We start from the raw sequence: 17,439 nt of genomic DNA on the forward strand, positions 1-17,439 counted from the left end.
TTAGTCCCGCTGACCTGACGGATTCAGGTTTCAGTGCTAGATACAGCTGTTCCGTAGAGAGGATACAAAGCAGCTGTATCTCAAAAAGTTTAATTTCTTTTTAACAAAAAGTTTTTATAAAGTTGCACAAAACAAAATGATTGAACTGTTTTTGTTTTTCTTATAAAAATTGTCAAAGGCGTACATAGCCTTTAAATAAAGGGGCAAAATTTGGTTTGCAGTCAGAGCAGTACTGGGAGGTTTCTACAGCCCCTCAGCCATAGAGAAATCAGTCTTATCCCTTCACTTTTTTCCGAAATCTTTTGTTTTTATAGCCTAAGATCAGTCTGGAGAGAAGGAGGGGGGAGATAAAATTGATAACTCCAGAGAAACATAGAAGAAGAATATAGAAGCAATTTTTTTTTTACCTATTTGAAATAAAATAGGTTCAACTAAGGAAAGGACATTCTGGTAAATGCTGCTAAATATTTTTCTTTCTTTTTTTTTATTACTTTAACTTTAATGTTCCTTTAAAAAATGGCCAATGTTATCATTAAATGTATAGACCCAATATCACATCTGTGCTCATTGACTGTTGCACTTACATGACTTTTTACTATATGCAATAGTTTGTTCTCCATGTAGCAAGATTCCGTCTTTGCCTATCACCTGTAAGACAAAACCAATTTAAGACTGGATGCATTTAGCGCAATGTATTTTTTTCATAGAAACATATGTAAACTTGTGAATATATTTAAGGGAATGTATAACTGTACGTAATTTTAGCTTTATTAATTAGTTAAGTCTATAGAAGAGAAATACTGTGTAGGTATGGGCTTTATGGCAGCTGCAATTAATGGGATTTAATCATCAGGAAGATATCAATAGAATAATACAGTCTACAGGACATATTTGAAAATCCTCCTCACCCAGAGGACAAGGATTGTCTAAGAAGGTGCCTTATCTGTGTCTATAGTGTTATTATCCTTCCTTGTCTAGGTCTCCAGCAGTACAATACAGTCGTCAGCTATCATTAAATCTTCCCCTTTTAAATAAGGACATGACTCTGCTGAATGGTAAAGTCTACACAGCAAAGCTGAAAAGTGAATTGCAGAAAACAGGTATTTCAGGCTATTGTGTGTGTGCTCCAGTGTCTAGTTGTGTGTGTGTGCTCCAGTGTCTAGCTGTGTATGTGCTTCAGTGTCTAGTTGTGTGTGGCTAGTAGGAAAACTGGAAAACTGGAATACATCAGTATTTGAATACAAATATTCATGCTCAAATTTTATTTTTTTTAAAACATCAAAAATTGTATTTTAATAATATATTATTTACAGATAATGCATTCACTATAATATGGGTTTTCCTATTAAAAGAGCGGCAGCGACAATGCACCTGAAATAAAATAATGTATTGAGCTTATTGAAGTCAATGACCGCTCTTTGTGGCAGCTCTCTACTCTGGCTAATAGATGAGGCTCCTGATTGGATTACATCCTTTCTATAAATAAGAGCATATAGAAGAGGGTGATCCAAAAAGGATAACCTATACAATGCTTAACCTGCTGTCTGTGTTTTATCAGTAACCATTACTATAACTACCAGTTATTATAACTCTGCCAGTGAACAAGCATATCTATATTATAATACTGGTCATAAATATAATTACTATAATATTGCTCCATATGAAAAAGAATATAACTACTATAATACTGCCCCTATATACAAGAATATAACTACTAAAATACTGCCCCCTATGTACAAGAATATAACTACTATAATATTGCCCCTATATACAAGAATATAACTACTGTAATACTGCCCCCTCTATACAAGAATATAATTACTATAATACTGCCCCTATATACAAGAATATAACTACTATAATACTGCCCCTATGTACAAGAATATAACTACTATAATACTGCCGCTATATACAAGAATATAACTACTATAATACTGCCCCCTATATACAAGAATATAACTACTATAATACTGCCCCTATATACAAGAATATAACAACTATAATACTGCCCCTATATACAAGAATATAACTACTATTATACTGCCCTCTATATACAAGAATATAACTACTATAATACTGCCCCCTATAAACAATAATATAACTACTATAATACTGCCCCCTATATACAAGAATATAACTACTATAATACTGCCCCTATATACAAGAATATAACTACTATAATACTGCCCCCTATATACAAGAATATAACTACTATAATACTGCCCCCTATATACAACAATATAACTACTATAATACTGCCCCTATATACAAGAATATAACTATTATAATACTGCCCCCTATATACAAGAATATAACTACTATAATACTGCCCCCTATATACAAGACTATAACTACTATAATGCTGCTCCCTATATACAAGAATATAACTACTATAATACTGCCCCTATATACAAGAATATAACTACTATAATACTGCTCCTATATACAAGAATATAACTACTATAATACTGCCCCTATATACAAGAATATAACTGCTATAATACTGTCTCCTATATACAAGAATATAACTACTATAATACTGCCCCTATATACAAAAATATAACTACTATAATACTGCCCCCTATATACAAGAATATAACTACTAAAATACTGCCCCCTATGTACAAGAATATAACTACTATAATATTGCTCCTATATACAAGAATATAACTACTATAATACTGCCTCCTATATACAATAATAAAACTACTATAATGCTGCTCCCTATATACCAGAATATAATTACTATAATACTGCCCCTATATACAAGAATATAACTGCTAAAATATTGTCTCCTATATACAAGAATATAACTACTATAATACTGCTCCTATATACAAGAATATAACCACTATAATACTGCCCGCTATGTACAAGAATATAACTATTATAATACTGCCCCTATATACAAGAATATAACTACTATAATACTGCTCCTATATACAATAATATAACTACTATAATACTGCTCCCTATATACAAGAATATAACTACTATAATACTGCTCCCTATATACAAGAATATAACTACTATAATACTGCTCCTATATACAAGAATATAACTACTATAATACTGCCCCTATATACAAGAATATAACTACTATAATACTGTCCCTTATATACGAGAATATAGCTAGTATAATAATGCCCCTATATACAAGAATATAACTAGTATAATAATGCCCCCTATATACAAGAACATAACTACTATAATACTGCTCCTATATTCAAGAATATAACCACTATAATACTGCCCCCTATGTACAAGAATATAACTACTATAATACTGCCCCTATATACAAGAATATAACTACTATAATACTGCCCCTATATACAAGAATATAACTACTATAATACTGCTCCTATATACAAGAATTGATCTACTATAATAATGCGCCTATATACAAGAATATAACTACTATAATACTGCCCCCTATGTACAAGAATATAACTACTATAATACCCCCCTATATATAGCCCCTATATACAAGAATATAACTACTCTAATACTGCTTCTATATACAAGAATATAACTACTATAATACTGCCCCTATATACAAGACTATAACTACTATAATACTGCCCCTATATACAATAATATAACTACTATAATAATGCCCCTATATACAAGAATATAACTACTATAATACCCCCCTATATATAGCCCCTATATGCAAGAATATAACTACTATAATACTGCCCCTTATATACAACAATATAGCTAGTATAATAATGCCCCTATATACAAGAATATAACTAGTATAATAATGCCCCTATATACAAGAATATAACTACTATAATACTGCCCCTATATACAAGAATATAACTACTATAATACTGCCCCATATATACAACAATATAGCTAGTATAATAAATCCCCTATATACAAGAATATAACTAGTATAATAATGCCCCTATATACAAGAATATATCTACTATAATACTGCTCCTATATACAAGAATATAACTGCTATAATACTGCTCCTATATACAAGAATATAACTACTATAATACTGCTCCCTATATACAAGAATATAACTACTATAATACTGCCCCTATATACAAGAATATAACTACTATAATATTGCTCCCTATATACAAGAATATAACAACTATAATACTGCTCCCTATATATAAGAATATAACTACTATAATACTGCCACCTATATACAAGACTATAACTACTATAATACTGCCCCCTATCTTCAAGAATATAACTACTATAATACTGCTCCAATATACAAGAATATAACTACTATAAGACTGCCCCTATGTACAAGAATATAACTACTATAATACTGCCCCTATATACAAGAATATAACTACTATAATACTGCCTCCTATATACAAGAATATAACTACTATAATACTGCCCCTATATACAAGAATATAACTACTATAATACTGCCCCCTATATACAAGAATATAACTACTATAATACTGCCTCCTATATACAAGAATATAACTACTATAATACTGCTCCTATATACAAGAACATAACTACTATAATACTGCCCCTATGTACAAGAATATAACTACTATAATACTGCCCCCTATATACAAGAATATAACTACTATAATACTGTCCTTATATACAAGAATATAACTACTATAATACTGCCTCCTATATACAAGAATATAACTACTATAATACTGCCCATATATACAAGAATATAACTACTATAATACTGCCCCTATATACAAGAATATAACTACTATAATACTGCCTCCTATATACAAGAATATAACTACTATAATACTGCCCATATATACAAGAATATAACTACTATAATACTGCCCCCTATATACAAGAATATAACTACTATAATACTGCCCCTATATACAAGAATATAACTACTATAATACTGCCCCTATATACAAGAATATAACTACTATAATACTGCCCCTATATACAAGAATATAACTACTATAATACTGCTCCCTATATACAAGAATATAACTACTATAATACTGCCCCTTTGTACAAGAATATAACTACTATAATACTGCCCCCTATATACAAGAATATAACTACTATAATACTGCCCCCTATATACAAGAATATAACTACTATAATACTGCTCCTATATACAAGAATATAACTACTATAATACTGCTCCTATATACAAGAATATAACTACTGTAATACTGCCCCCTATATACAAGAATATAACTAATATAATACTGCCCACTATATACAAGAATATAACTACTATATTACTGCCCGCTATGTACAAGAATATAACTATTATAATACTGCCCCTATATACAAGAATATAACTACTATAATACTGCTCCCTATATACAAGAATATAACTACTATAATACTGCTCCCTATATACAAGAATATAACTACTATAATATCAGTAAGATAATTTTTCTGTATGACTTCAAATGTTCTTTCTTTTGATTATACATTGCTTTGTAACACATTATGTGCACTCCACATGGGACATGATGCAGTTTTCCTACCACATAGTAGAATTTAACACTTGTCCCGTAGTTTCTCAGGTCGCTTGGCTTTAAATCATATTCCACTCTTATATTCACGGTTTTCCCACATGGAATGACTCCATAGATGGGTATAAGTTTCAGGAGGCTCACAGCTTTACTATAATAGGGTTGCAGAAAGTGCATTACATCTGGAAATACTGGATCGATTTGTCTGGCAGTTGACGAGGTACTGTTTATGTAACCCTAAAAAATGGGAAGCGGGAGAGTCAGGACATTTAATACACAGTGCAGTTTAATTGAAAATTTACACACTATACCCCAATATTTGACTTGTGTATGTAAAGATCCAAGAATAAGAACACAAAATGTAAACTTGCACTTATACATATAATGAAATTGATTTTCACCCACTTCCTCACCCGTAGGGTTCTTTCAGTAATTGTCACTAATTCTGATAATTTTATAGTACGGGCATTTTATTTTTTAATTTAGATGGGTTCCTGTAAAAGTCCCATAAAAAGAAATTCTAGCAGACACATGCATAATATCACCCCTTATGTAGCCCACATTATAACAGGTTTTTCTTTCTACTTTCTCCTATTCCACATCTAACTTTCTTTTTAGAAAATTAGTCTAACTTGTGTCTTAATTCTAGAAACCAGTCAGTAGCTCTGGTAACTACTTGTCCCATAATGCCTTGCCCAGACATCGCAGAGCGAGGTGTGGCCTGGCAACATCTAGAAGCTAAATTAAATATATTGTTTCAAATGGTGAGCAGGATACTGGACTAAGGCACAGGAGAGGTTCTGGACTGTGCCTTGTGCAGCAGCACGCAGCATGTGACAGGCAGTGTGCAAGCCCCAGCTCACTGCAGGAAAGGGCAGAGCTGATTGGTTGGAAGAAGCCTTGCATCATCTACTGGAAGAAGGAAGCAACCTGGAGGATATTCAGTGACAACAGCAAAATACACACAGCAATGGTGACCCACAGCATTCCCGAATTGTTGCTATGTTACAGCCCAAGTACTTTTTGCATAATATTTTTTTTTTTTTCAGAAATCTGCAGTGACATCAGACGTCAGGTGGGAATGCACATGGGGAAATATGAATGTCCACCGGATTTTTTTATTTAAGCTGAATACTGTCCAAGCATTCTACATATTGAATATTAAACTAAGGGATGACACAAGAAGATATGAGGGTCTCTCACCCGGATTGAGACTTGACCGCTCCACTGTGACGTGCTCAAACTGAAGCTTGCTCGCCCCGTATTATCCGTCTTTCCAGATAGGTTTATTGTGTGGTTTCCAAAAGTAATTTCCAAAAAAGCATTTTGAAACTGGAGCGGAGAACCATCCCGTACCGCCACCGCTAGCTAAAATAGAAAAATATTTATCACCTTACAGAGAATCTCATGACCAGCCACGTCATCTACTATATATACATACATAATATACACATCATGGGACTTTGTTCTATGCTCTTGAGATGTATTGAGACATCACGTGACCTCATACCACAATCTTTATATCTCCAGACAGCATAAGGAATCCTATATATGGAGTTCATGGGGTTGCTCAGAGGCGGGATCATGGATATTAGAGTCTGTGTCCCATGACCGTACATTTTGGCATCTCTCTACTGGGACAACAAGGTTCCATTGACCCAGTCCCTGAAAGGCCACAAGTAAAATGTAGTCACATGACAGTAGAAGGAGGCGGAGGATGCAGGGGTGGCCATAACTTTCAGCCAACAATGGGGTTATTCTGACCCAACTGGCCACCTTTTGCATACTCCTATGACCTTTGAAGTAAGATTATTCTGGCACTTATACAATCTCCATGATCCGATTGCCGCTGCTTTGGTTGTCCAAGAATAGAGCACCTAGCATGAACAATGATTGATGAATGATGATCGACTACCTAATTTTGCAAGTGTTAGCAAATTACTTAATTTGGGGGTCTCAAAGGTGTCCTGACATAACTGTAAATTCTTAGATACTCTTACTTTTCCTATTCAAATCTTTTTTGGCATAATAACAGGATAAGCCATTATTGCCTGATAGGTGCGAGTTCCAGGTCTTTTCTCCTTGCTCGGCTCTTTCCGTAGCTCCCATAGACTTAAATTGAGAGGTCAGCCCGCATGTATGGCCACCTCTCCATCAAAACCTAGGTAGACCACGTTGGCCAGGAACTGAAAAATAAAGGTCACCAGACCCTCGTTCTCTTGATAGGGGACCACATCTATTAGACATACATGCTTAATATAGGAAAAGTAGTTAGGTGCTCAACCATTTCTCACCGTTATGCCAAATGGATATCCAACTTTGTAAAAGGAATCCATTGCTTCAAATGTCAAAGTCCCAGCCGCGAATGAAAAAGGGATGGTTTTGAAGACGGAAAACCGGACCCCTAAAATAAAGCAAACTCTAGATGAGTTGTTAACCCATTAATGACCGGACCATTTTGCACGTTAATGACCAAGGATTATTTTTTGTTTTTTCACTGTCGAATTCCAAGAGCCGTCACTTTTTTTTTATTCCGTCGACATAGCCGTATAATGGCTTGTTTTTTGCGGGACGAGTTGTATTTTGTAATTGTACCATTTTTAGATGCTTACAATATATTGATTCACTTTTATTATCTTTATTTTAGGAGAGAATTGAAAATAAGCAGCTATTCCAGCATTGATTTTCACGTTATAAATTTACGCCGTTTACTATGCAGCGTAAATAACACGTTACCTTTATTCTATGGGTCGGCACGATTAACGGGATACCAAATATGTAAAGGTTTTATATGTTTTCCTACGTTTGCACAATAAAAACCCTTTTAGAAAAAAATTACTTGTTTTTGCATCGCCGCGTTCCAAGAGACGTCATTTTTTATTTTTCCATCAATGTGGCCGTATGTGGGCTTGATTTTTGTGGGCCAAGGTGTAGTTTTCATTAGTATTATTTTGGGGTACATAGGACTTATAGATTAACTTTTATTTAATTTGTTATGGCGGGAATGGGAGAAAACAGTGAATTTTGCCGTTGTTTTTTGCGGGTTTTTTTGGACGCCGTTCATCCGATGGTTTAATGTGTTCATTTTATTGTTCAAGTCGTTACGATTGCGGGTATACCATATATGTGCATGTGTTATTTATTTTGACACTGCTACTAAATAAAACCACTTTTTGAGAAAAAAAAATTAGTTTTATTTTATTTTGACTGTAATTTTTTTTTTTTCCACAAACTTTATTTAACTGCTTTCAATTTTTTTTTTCTAGTCCCACCAGGGGACTTCACTATGCGATCTGCTGATCGCATCTATAATGCTTTGGTATACTTAGTATACCAAACCATTATTGCCTGTCAGTGTAAAACCGGAGGCATGGCCTAACAGGCATTTGCTGAAGGCAGACCTGGGGGCCTTTGTTAGGCCCCCGGCTGCCATAGAAACCCGACGGCGCCCTGCGATTTCTTTGCGGGGGCGCCAATGGAGTGACAGAGGGAGCTCCCTCCCTCTGTCAAACACATTAGATGTCGCTGTCGCTATTGACAGCGGCATTTAATGGGTAAAACTGCCGGAATCGGCTCGCGCTTCAATTCCTGCAGTTGCCAGGCTGTGTATAACAGCTGTGCTCTTGCCGCTGATCGCGTGTGTACACTGACATGTTAAAAGATTTTTGGAAATTTAGTTACACCTTAATAGTCCGTTTCCATAGACCGCAGCTTGGTTTGGTCAGCTAATGAGTTACGGGCTCTATCCTAATGTAAAGTCAGCACCATTCATGATGATCAAGGTTTTGCCACATTGATTCTAAACCGCACAACAAAAAATGGAGTCACAAGGGTGACAACCAAAAAGTTCCGCAATGTTCTGCGCAATGTTTTAGTCTGACCTAAAATAAAGATGTGCATGTTAAAAAAAAAAATGGAACAATGATAGATGGGACTGAAGCTTCCAGTGATGAATACTGTACAACAGCTGGAATCCGCTCACCTGTGCCGCTTTCTTCGAGATCTGCTCTTATATTAACATTGTAGTAAAAGAAATCACGATTTTTGAGACTTAAGTTATTTGCATCGACATCTGTTTGGAAGCAGCCAGTGACATCTGTCTAGTAAAGTAAAGAAATGGTGTAAGAAAAAGTCAAAAAAGTAACAATGTAAAATGACACTAGATCTACTCATCATCTTATATGGTGAACCACCATTGCCAAATAAGATGATGGAGGCAAAAATATGTGATTCCAAATTCTGAGGCATTAAAGAGCTTTCCGGGATTCGAAAAAGGATGTGCTATTTTCCAGAAACAGCGCCCCATCTGTCTATGGGCTATGTCTGGTATTGCAGCTCAGCTCTTTTTACTCAAATGCTGCAAAATCATACACAGTCCATGGACAGCCCATAGCAGATCATATTTTTGAATTGGTGGTATACTTCTATGCAAATTTCTACATCAGGTAGTTTGTAAAAAAAATAATGTTGAAATAGCATTTTGATTGTCATCCATAACCTGACATTTATGATACAAATAGTCAATTATCTTCCAACTGGACTTAACTAAAGGGTTTTGTGATTTTTTATTTTTATTTTTTTTTCACCTTACGGCATTTTGCAATTTTTGTGTCTACATGGTCAGAAATGTTTTCAATACTATCAACCAAAAGTACAGTCGGGAAGCCATTTGATCATTCACATGTTGGCCGGTTTAATCGCAGGTCTTTGGCCACCTTCATTACACAGCGAGCCCGCAGCCTACGAAGTATAATTTTGTGGTTCCAATGGAAACTCAAAGCAAATGTTGCATTTCCAAAAGGGAAAAATATGGGGGGGGGGGTGACTTGAGCCCAAGACCCATGTCAGCTGGGTGGATTAACAACTTGGTATAATTACAAGCTGAGTGGGCGGGCAGTGTAAACACTGGGTTCTTATTAAACCAGAGAGGAAATAGAAGTGGACATTTATCCGTGGTGCATTGGTAGCCAGAAGTCTTTCATAGGTGGCAATAGACAGACATGTGTAGATTCTTTTCTAGGATGCCAACTGTTATTATTAGAATTGATCAAAAAGATTTCCACCCGGGATGACGTCCCTGCACCAATCACAGCAAAACATCTCCCTATGAGTTTCCAATGATGATTACACATAAGACATGCTCAGTTAGTGCACAAGGAGTGGTTTCATGTACCATTCCCACCATCACCCTCGATACCTTGTATTCAGCGTGATCATTCATTTAGTTGCCCCGTTTGCCCCTCAGCTCTATCCCTCACCTATTTTATATTTCATCTATCTATCTATCCATCTCACTCATATCTATCTATCTATCTCATATCTATCTCATATCTATCTATCTATCTATCTATCTATCTATCTCTCTCATATCTATCTCATATCTATCTATCTCATATCTATCTATCTATCTATCTATCTCATATCTATCTCATATCTATCTATCTATCTATCTATCTATCTATCTATCTATCTATCTCATATCTATCTCATATCTATCTATCTATCTATCTATCTCATATCTATCTCATATCTATCTATCTATCTATCTATCTCATATCTATCTATCTCATATCTATCTATCTCATATCTATCTATCTATCTATCTATCTATCTCATGTCTATCTATCTATCTATCTCTCATATCTATCTCTCATATCTATCTATCTCATATCTATCTATCTCATATCTATCTATCTCATATCTATCTATCTATCTCATATCTATCTATCTCATATCTATCTATCTATCTATCTATCTATCTATCTATCTATCTCTCATATCTATCTATCTCATATCTATCTATCTATCTCTCATATCTATCTAGCTATCTCATATCTATCTATCTATCTCATATCTATCTATCTCATATCTATCTATCTCATATCTATCTATCCATCTATCTATCTATCTATCTATCTATCTATCTATCTATCTATCTATCTATCTATCTCATATCTATCTATCCATCTATCTAATATCTATCTATCTCATATCTATGTATCTCATATCTATCTATCTATCTATCTATCTATCTATCTATCTATCTATCTATCTCATATCTATCTATCCATCTATCTAATATCTATCTATCTCATATCTATGTATCTCATATCTATCTATCTATCTATCTATCTCATATCTATCTATCTATCTATCTATCTCATATCTATGCACACACACTGCCACCACTTCTTGCTCTCTCAGGGTTATCTATGTTTTTTAATCCCTATGCAGCCCCCTACCCCTCGTCCTGGCCCTGATATCAGAACAATGGATTGGGGCCAGATCTTTGGCCATTACATAATTAAAAATTGGCCAATGATTTGCTGTAGACGTCTGGATCAATCAGAAGCAGAGAGAGAACATTTCCAAAGCTTCATATCTGGTCAGTGGACAAGGGTGTTTGCTGTTTTCTTCTAACGTGTGCCAATATCCATGCCCATCATCCAAAAAGTGTTTTTTAAACTAAGCCAAAACGTTGACATTCTTATCCTGGAAGTCTGGTAATGTGAGCTCACCTGTCCAGTGATCGTGGTGCAGAGCCCTTCGTTGACAATGAAGCTGTCCCAGGCAGACTTACGACAAATCGTCACATTTACGTTGCCTCGCACCCCTTTCCCATAAGTATATCTGCAAACATAACATCAAGATAAAATCATGTATATGTGTATAGGATCCAAACACCATCATGCTGCAGTCTGGATGGGTGAAGTGTTTGGGGACAGTTATTCTAAGTCTTATGGTGAATGCCGCACATTATCAGGTTTCATAGGCATGTCAGCACGTTAAAGGGGTTGCCCGCTTTGTTCTACACTAAATACACTATATGGACAGAAGTATTGGGACACCTCCATATTCCACCTACAGGAGATTTTATGACATCCCATTTTAAATCCATAGGCATTAATATGAAGTTGTTTCCCTCCTTTGCAGTAAAACATCTTCCACTCTTCTGGGAAGACTTTCTACAAGATTTTGGGGTGTCTGTGGGAGTTTTTGTCTATTCATCCAGAAGATCATTTGTGAGGTCAGACACTGATGTTGGGGGAGGGGGCCGGGCTCGTAATCTCCGTTCTAGTTCATCCCAAATATTTGGGATGGGGTTGAGGTCAGGTCTCTGAGACCAGTCAAGTTCTTCTCCACCAAACTCCCCCAACCAACCAGCCAGCCAACCAACCAACCAACCACCCATGTCTTTATGGAGCTTGTGCGCTGGGGCGCAGTCATGAGGAACAGAAAAGGGACGAACCCCAAACTGTTCCCACAAAGTTGGAAGCTCCAATTGTCCACAATGTCTTGTTATGCTGAAGAATTAGGATTTCCCTTCACTGGAACTAAGAGGCCGACCCCTGAAACCCCCCCCCCACCAAACTTTACAGCTGGCACAATGCAGTCAGGCGGGTAACGTTCTCCTGGCATTCACCAAACTCATGATATGATGCTACCAGCACACCGTTTTAATACCAGAGGAGGCTTGTACTCTGCAGTTATGGAGTCAGCAGAGAGTTGGCCACTTTTCTGCACTTGCTCCTCAAAACCCGCCCCCCCCCCCCCACTGTAACTTTACGTGGTCAGCACTTTGTGGATGAGTTGCTGCGGTTCCTTCCACTTTACAATAATATCACTCACAGGTGATGGTGGAATATCTAGGAGGGAAGACATTTCCGGAACTGACTTGTTACACCAGTGGCATCCTATTATCGGACCACGCTGGAATTCAGTGACCTCTTTACAACGACCCGTTCTATCACAAATGTCTGTAAAGTGACTGCATGGTGAGTGCCGGATGTTATACACCAGGGAGAATGGGTCTGAAGAAAACACTGGAATTTAATGATTAAGACGTGTCCCAATACTTTTGTCCATATAGTGTATTTAGTGCATATTAGGAAAACCAAAAAAGTGTAACTTGAAGCTTCTGGGCCAAATGCAGAATCGACAACAGGATTCCCAACTTCCATGTGCCATTTATAATACTGTTGTCTTGTTACGTGGCATTAGGCCTTTCGGACCTCTCAGGCACCAAAGTCAAAGTGCAACTACTACCTCCTCTGAAACATATTGACACAATTATCTAAACCCGGTGTGGTCCTCTTACTTTCCACAAACTTTCAGTGGGAATGTTGAATCCGCAGCAAAAATGGTAGATGGTTTCTCAATAGTGACTTCAAAGCGGGGAAGAACTGAAACATAAGGATGACAATAAGTGCATGAGAAAAAAAGTCAAGGCCATTCGGGGTCCCGGACTGGTTTAGAAGGATTGGCGAAAAATTAAAGAAATGATTCCTACACAATAATTATACGCAGATTATGCCATAAATGCATAATAGGGGCAGATCCAACCAGTGGGACCTCACCTATCAAGAGAACTGTGGTCCCATGACTCTTGCTATCCAAATCTCGGTGGCTGATGTCCCCATAGAAATCAGTAGAGAGGGAATATATCGGTGCCCTGATAGGTGACACCCCCACATATAAGGCATTTTTGGCATATCCTGTGATTACCAGTTGTTTCTAACTGTTCCCCCTGTCACAAGGGATCTAAAGTGGCCATTGGTGTTAGAGGAAAGTCTGCCAGTGGTAAATTACCCAACAAATGTGACTGGTTACTTTTACGAGCCTTCGTTATTGTACTGACTGATTGGGCAATACAAAGTGACCCAGGGGCCCAGTAACTAAGAAAACCCAAAGGTTCCATCCTTTCTCCACAGAAATGATGGTGCATATGACAGATCCCCATGGAAAAATACTCCCAGCCTAAAAGGGCCAGCACAGTTTCTGTGCACCTTGTGACAAGCTCAAGAAAAGGTAATGGTCCACAGAAAGTAGCCAATATTTATCTCGGCTGGTCAATTTTTGCAAAGCATCTGTGGGCTTTGGGTCCCCACAATCTGAAAATTTGACTCCAAAATTGGCTGAAATAGTTGGAAATGTCCATTAAAGGAGACATGTCTCATGAGTTGATTTGAGCAAGCTTGGACCCACCAGAGGACATGGTCCTGCGGGCCTACCCTCCAGCTATACAAAACATGTTTATATTCACTTCCATCTATGCTGTTATCATCAATACGAACTAATAGGTTATTTATAAATTAATCCCAACAACCTTAAGAACAAGTTATCTACTTCACAGTCAGCTTCAGATGAGATGGTCTTCTACTGTACCTCATCGGCCCTGTTATAATCTCAAAACCTAAGCCCACCAGAAGATCTACTGGTCCACTGATGGGCCAGTTTGACCCTGAATGTCTCTACGTATCTTCCATTACTGTGTTTTAGTAGGTTCTGCTGCTGAAAAAAAGAACTACTTACCAATCTCTTCTACTACAAAGGTCTGTAATGCCTGTCCATTTTCCACACTAATGGTATAGGTGCCCAGCATGGGATCAGAGGACATGTTGCAGCTCAAGTCTGCAATACACATTGTGGTCTTCACATTCAACCACTGAAGGATGCGATTATTCTGAGGATCCTGAAGGACAAGAATAAAAAAAGAGATAAGATTAAGGAGAGCATTATTCACTATTGTGCCCTGGTCATAATACACAAGAAGTGCCTTGTATCCCCCCGACAAGAAACTCCATCTTCAAGGATGTCACCTGTCAGTCATATAGATATACTGTAGAATGCAGTTATATTTTATAGCTGTTTACTTCCTTGCATATTTTATCAAGAGATTAATCCTCTCTCTCTATATTCGTTGCTTGTTGGAAAACTACAACTCCCAGCAGAAACTTGCAGCTTGACAGCCACCAACTGGAGACCGCTGCTCTATATCATTCACCAGAACTCACCTTTAGCTCCACCACATAGTACTGTAAGAGATAAAAAAAGACAAATTAAAATCTTGTCTAATAATTATATACTCTGTGGCCTTGCTTGAGAACATACAAAAATTTATTAAAAAAATTGTGCCATGAAAAACTTGAGAAATAGGATTGTGCAGAATCAATCAATCAATTATCGTAACATGTAGGAATCGGGATCATATCGTATAGGAATTATAGAAGTGGTACTGTGCAGTTACCTATATATACAGAATATGTAATCTTGAAGACATCTGCCCATCTTTTCTACGGCCACAGGCAAAACAGGTTCCGATCCCTTGTGTTTTTCAAATGAGTTTCAATTATTGTCAAGAGATGCTCCATTATGATAGAATATCTCTGTGTTTAGTGTGTAGTTCATGAATTACACGAATGGCGCCACCTATACAGCAAAAATACCACCTTGTATGTTCCTGAGAAAAGTTTGGTCAGATATGACCAATTTTGCAATTGAGTCTAGAGGTGAGCTTTGCCTCCTAGATCAGATTTACAAAAATGATCGCTCTAACTGATGATCTAGAGATCGAGTTTAAAAACCCCAAAATATTACAGACCTAAAAAAAATGTTTTTGGTTAAAGGGGAATTCTGCCGGATCTGTGATAGCAAGTATGCTCATACGGGGCCAGTCAATTTATAATGGATTATTTCTTGTTGACTTGGGACTTCTGGGTAGACTCCGTGGGAGACTTGGGACTCCTTATTCTGGTGGGGTAATAGAAGTCGGGAGATTAAGACCATTTTAACATTAGTTTTCCTTTAATGACAAGTTGTAGGTCACTTTCTTCATTAAAGTTGCATACCGTGGTAAAAGAGATGACCAACACCATGACAAGAAGTTGATTATATGATTATATAGCTGGGGTAAGGGTCGGGTCATTTAAATCTACAGAAATCAGCCATTACCAGTACTGGGATAAGGAGCAGAGTTGTAGATAGACATTCCTTCGTCTGGTGCAAAGATTCAGCTTTCTACCCTAGTTCTATATCCAAAAACCCTGGCCAATCCTTAGCTCCGCCCCTGAGGTTCCCCAACATGACAGATTCTCTTGAATGCTTAAGGTTTTATTTACACGAGGGTATTTCACGACCGTGACACGTCGCACGGACCTATGTAAGTCAATGGGACCATTCAAACTCACTGCATGTCCTATACTTGAGCGTTTTTTTGCACATCATGCACTCATTGAAGTCAATGGGTGCGTGAAAATCACGGACAGCACACGGACGCACATCCGTGTGCTGTGTGTGATTCGCGCAACTGTTCCTCAAGAAATGATGAGAAAAAGAAAACCACCTCCTTCATTACATTTTGCATACGTCAAAACCACGTGACATAAGGATGCCATACTCTCAAAAATAACGCAGACACGCACCAAACACTGACACACGGAACTGCAACGCGCGCAAAATGCACACGTTCGTGTAAATAAGGCCTAAGGCTGAGACCCATTTTACTCATTTCAGCTCATCTACTTGTACCTTCATCTTGGTGCACATAAAGTTCTCATCCAACGTCACAATACGGAATTTTACTGTAGAAAAAGAAGAGAATCATAAGTTATAAGTCTTTGATACAAATTCCACCCAGAGCCCCGATCCACATATTACCAGTATCACTTGGCTGGTAACTCGGTTTATCCGTCTGAACAATGACTGCGCGTGGTATTCTCCGGATTAGCACATCTTTACTCTGTTCAAAAGTAATTTCTCCTTCAGCGACAATTTTGACTTTTCCAACTCCATAGGTTCCCTCACTAGCGGGCGGAACCTGGGGGAGGAGAACAGGATACTCCTATCACTAGAAAATCTAGACTTTGCTGTTGTAGTTGTGTACCTTACGTCATTGTGTCTAATTTAAAGGGAATGTCCATCCAAATGTTTTCCTCTCAATTTATATAACTAAATGGATAGTAAGGTCTTCTCAAAGACTATATTGTATATTTTTTTCTGATTTTCCACTTGTGGACTTTTTTTCAGATAACACTGTAAGATAAAGATGCATCTTGTACAGTTGCATTCATGAGAACTTAAAACAATACTGCATCATCCAGACTATCTGGCAACACTATAAGCTGCCAATATTCTCAGAGAAATACTACCACAACTTAACGTAAATCCACCCTACTCATGATCATACATGGATAGCGTGCAC

At 37.1% G+C, this 17,439-nt stretch overlaps 1 protein-coding gene across 1 annotated transcript in view; it reads right to left on the bottom strand.

The window, feature by feature from the left end:
• Positions 1 to 16,826, bottom strand: part of LOC142663865 (alpha-2-macroglobulin-like protein 1) — a 61,869-nt gene extending 45,043 nt beyond the window's left edge. The window contains exons 1-10 of the mRNA XM_075842697.1: positions 16,767 to 16,826; positions 15,254 to 15,274; positions 14,772 to 14,931; positions 13,558 to 13,642; positions 11,978 to 12,089; positions 9,442 to 9,559; positions 7,754 to 7,863; positions 6,663 to 6,827; positions 5,472 to 5,696; positions 585 to 648 (exon numbers count right to left, since the gene is read on the bottom strand). Coding sequence (XP_075698812.1) covers positions 585 to 648; positions 5,472 to 5,696; positions 6,663 to 6,827; positions 7,754 to 7,863; positions 9,442 to 9,559; positions 11,978 to 12,089; positions 13,558 to 13,642; positions 14,772 to 14,931; positions 15,254 to 15,274; positions 16,767 to 16,784 — 1,078 coding nt within the window. The 5' untranslated portion in view covers positions 16,785 to 16,826. The remainder of the gene's footprint in view (positions 1 to 584; positions 649 to 5,471; positions 5,697 to 6,662; positions 6,828 to 7,753; positions 7,864 to 9,441; positions 9,560 to 11,977; positions 12,090 to 13,557; positions 13,643 to 14,771; positions 14,932 to 15,253; positions 15,275 to 16,766) is intronic.
• Positions 16,827 to 17,439: the final 613 nt, after the last annotated feature.

This window comes from Rhinoderma darwinii, chromosome 11 (genome assembly GCF_050947455.1).
Source record: "Rhinoderma darwinii isolate aRhiDar2 chromosome 11, aRhiDar2.hap1, whole genome shotgun sequence".
Taxonomy (NCBI): domain Eukaryota; kingdom Metazoa; phylum Chordata; class Amphibia; order Anura; family Rhinodermatidae; genus Rhinoderma; species Rhinoderma darwinii.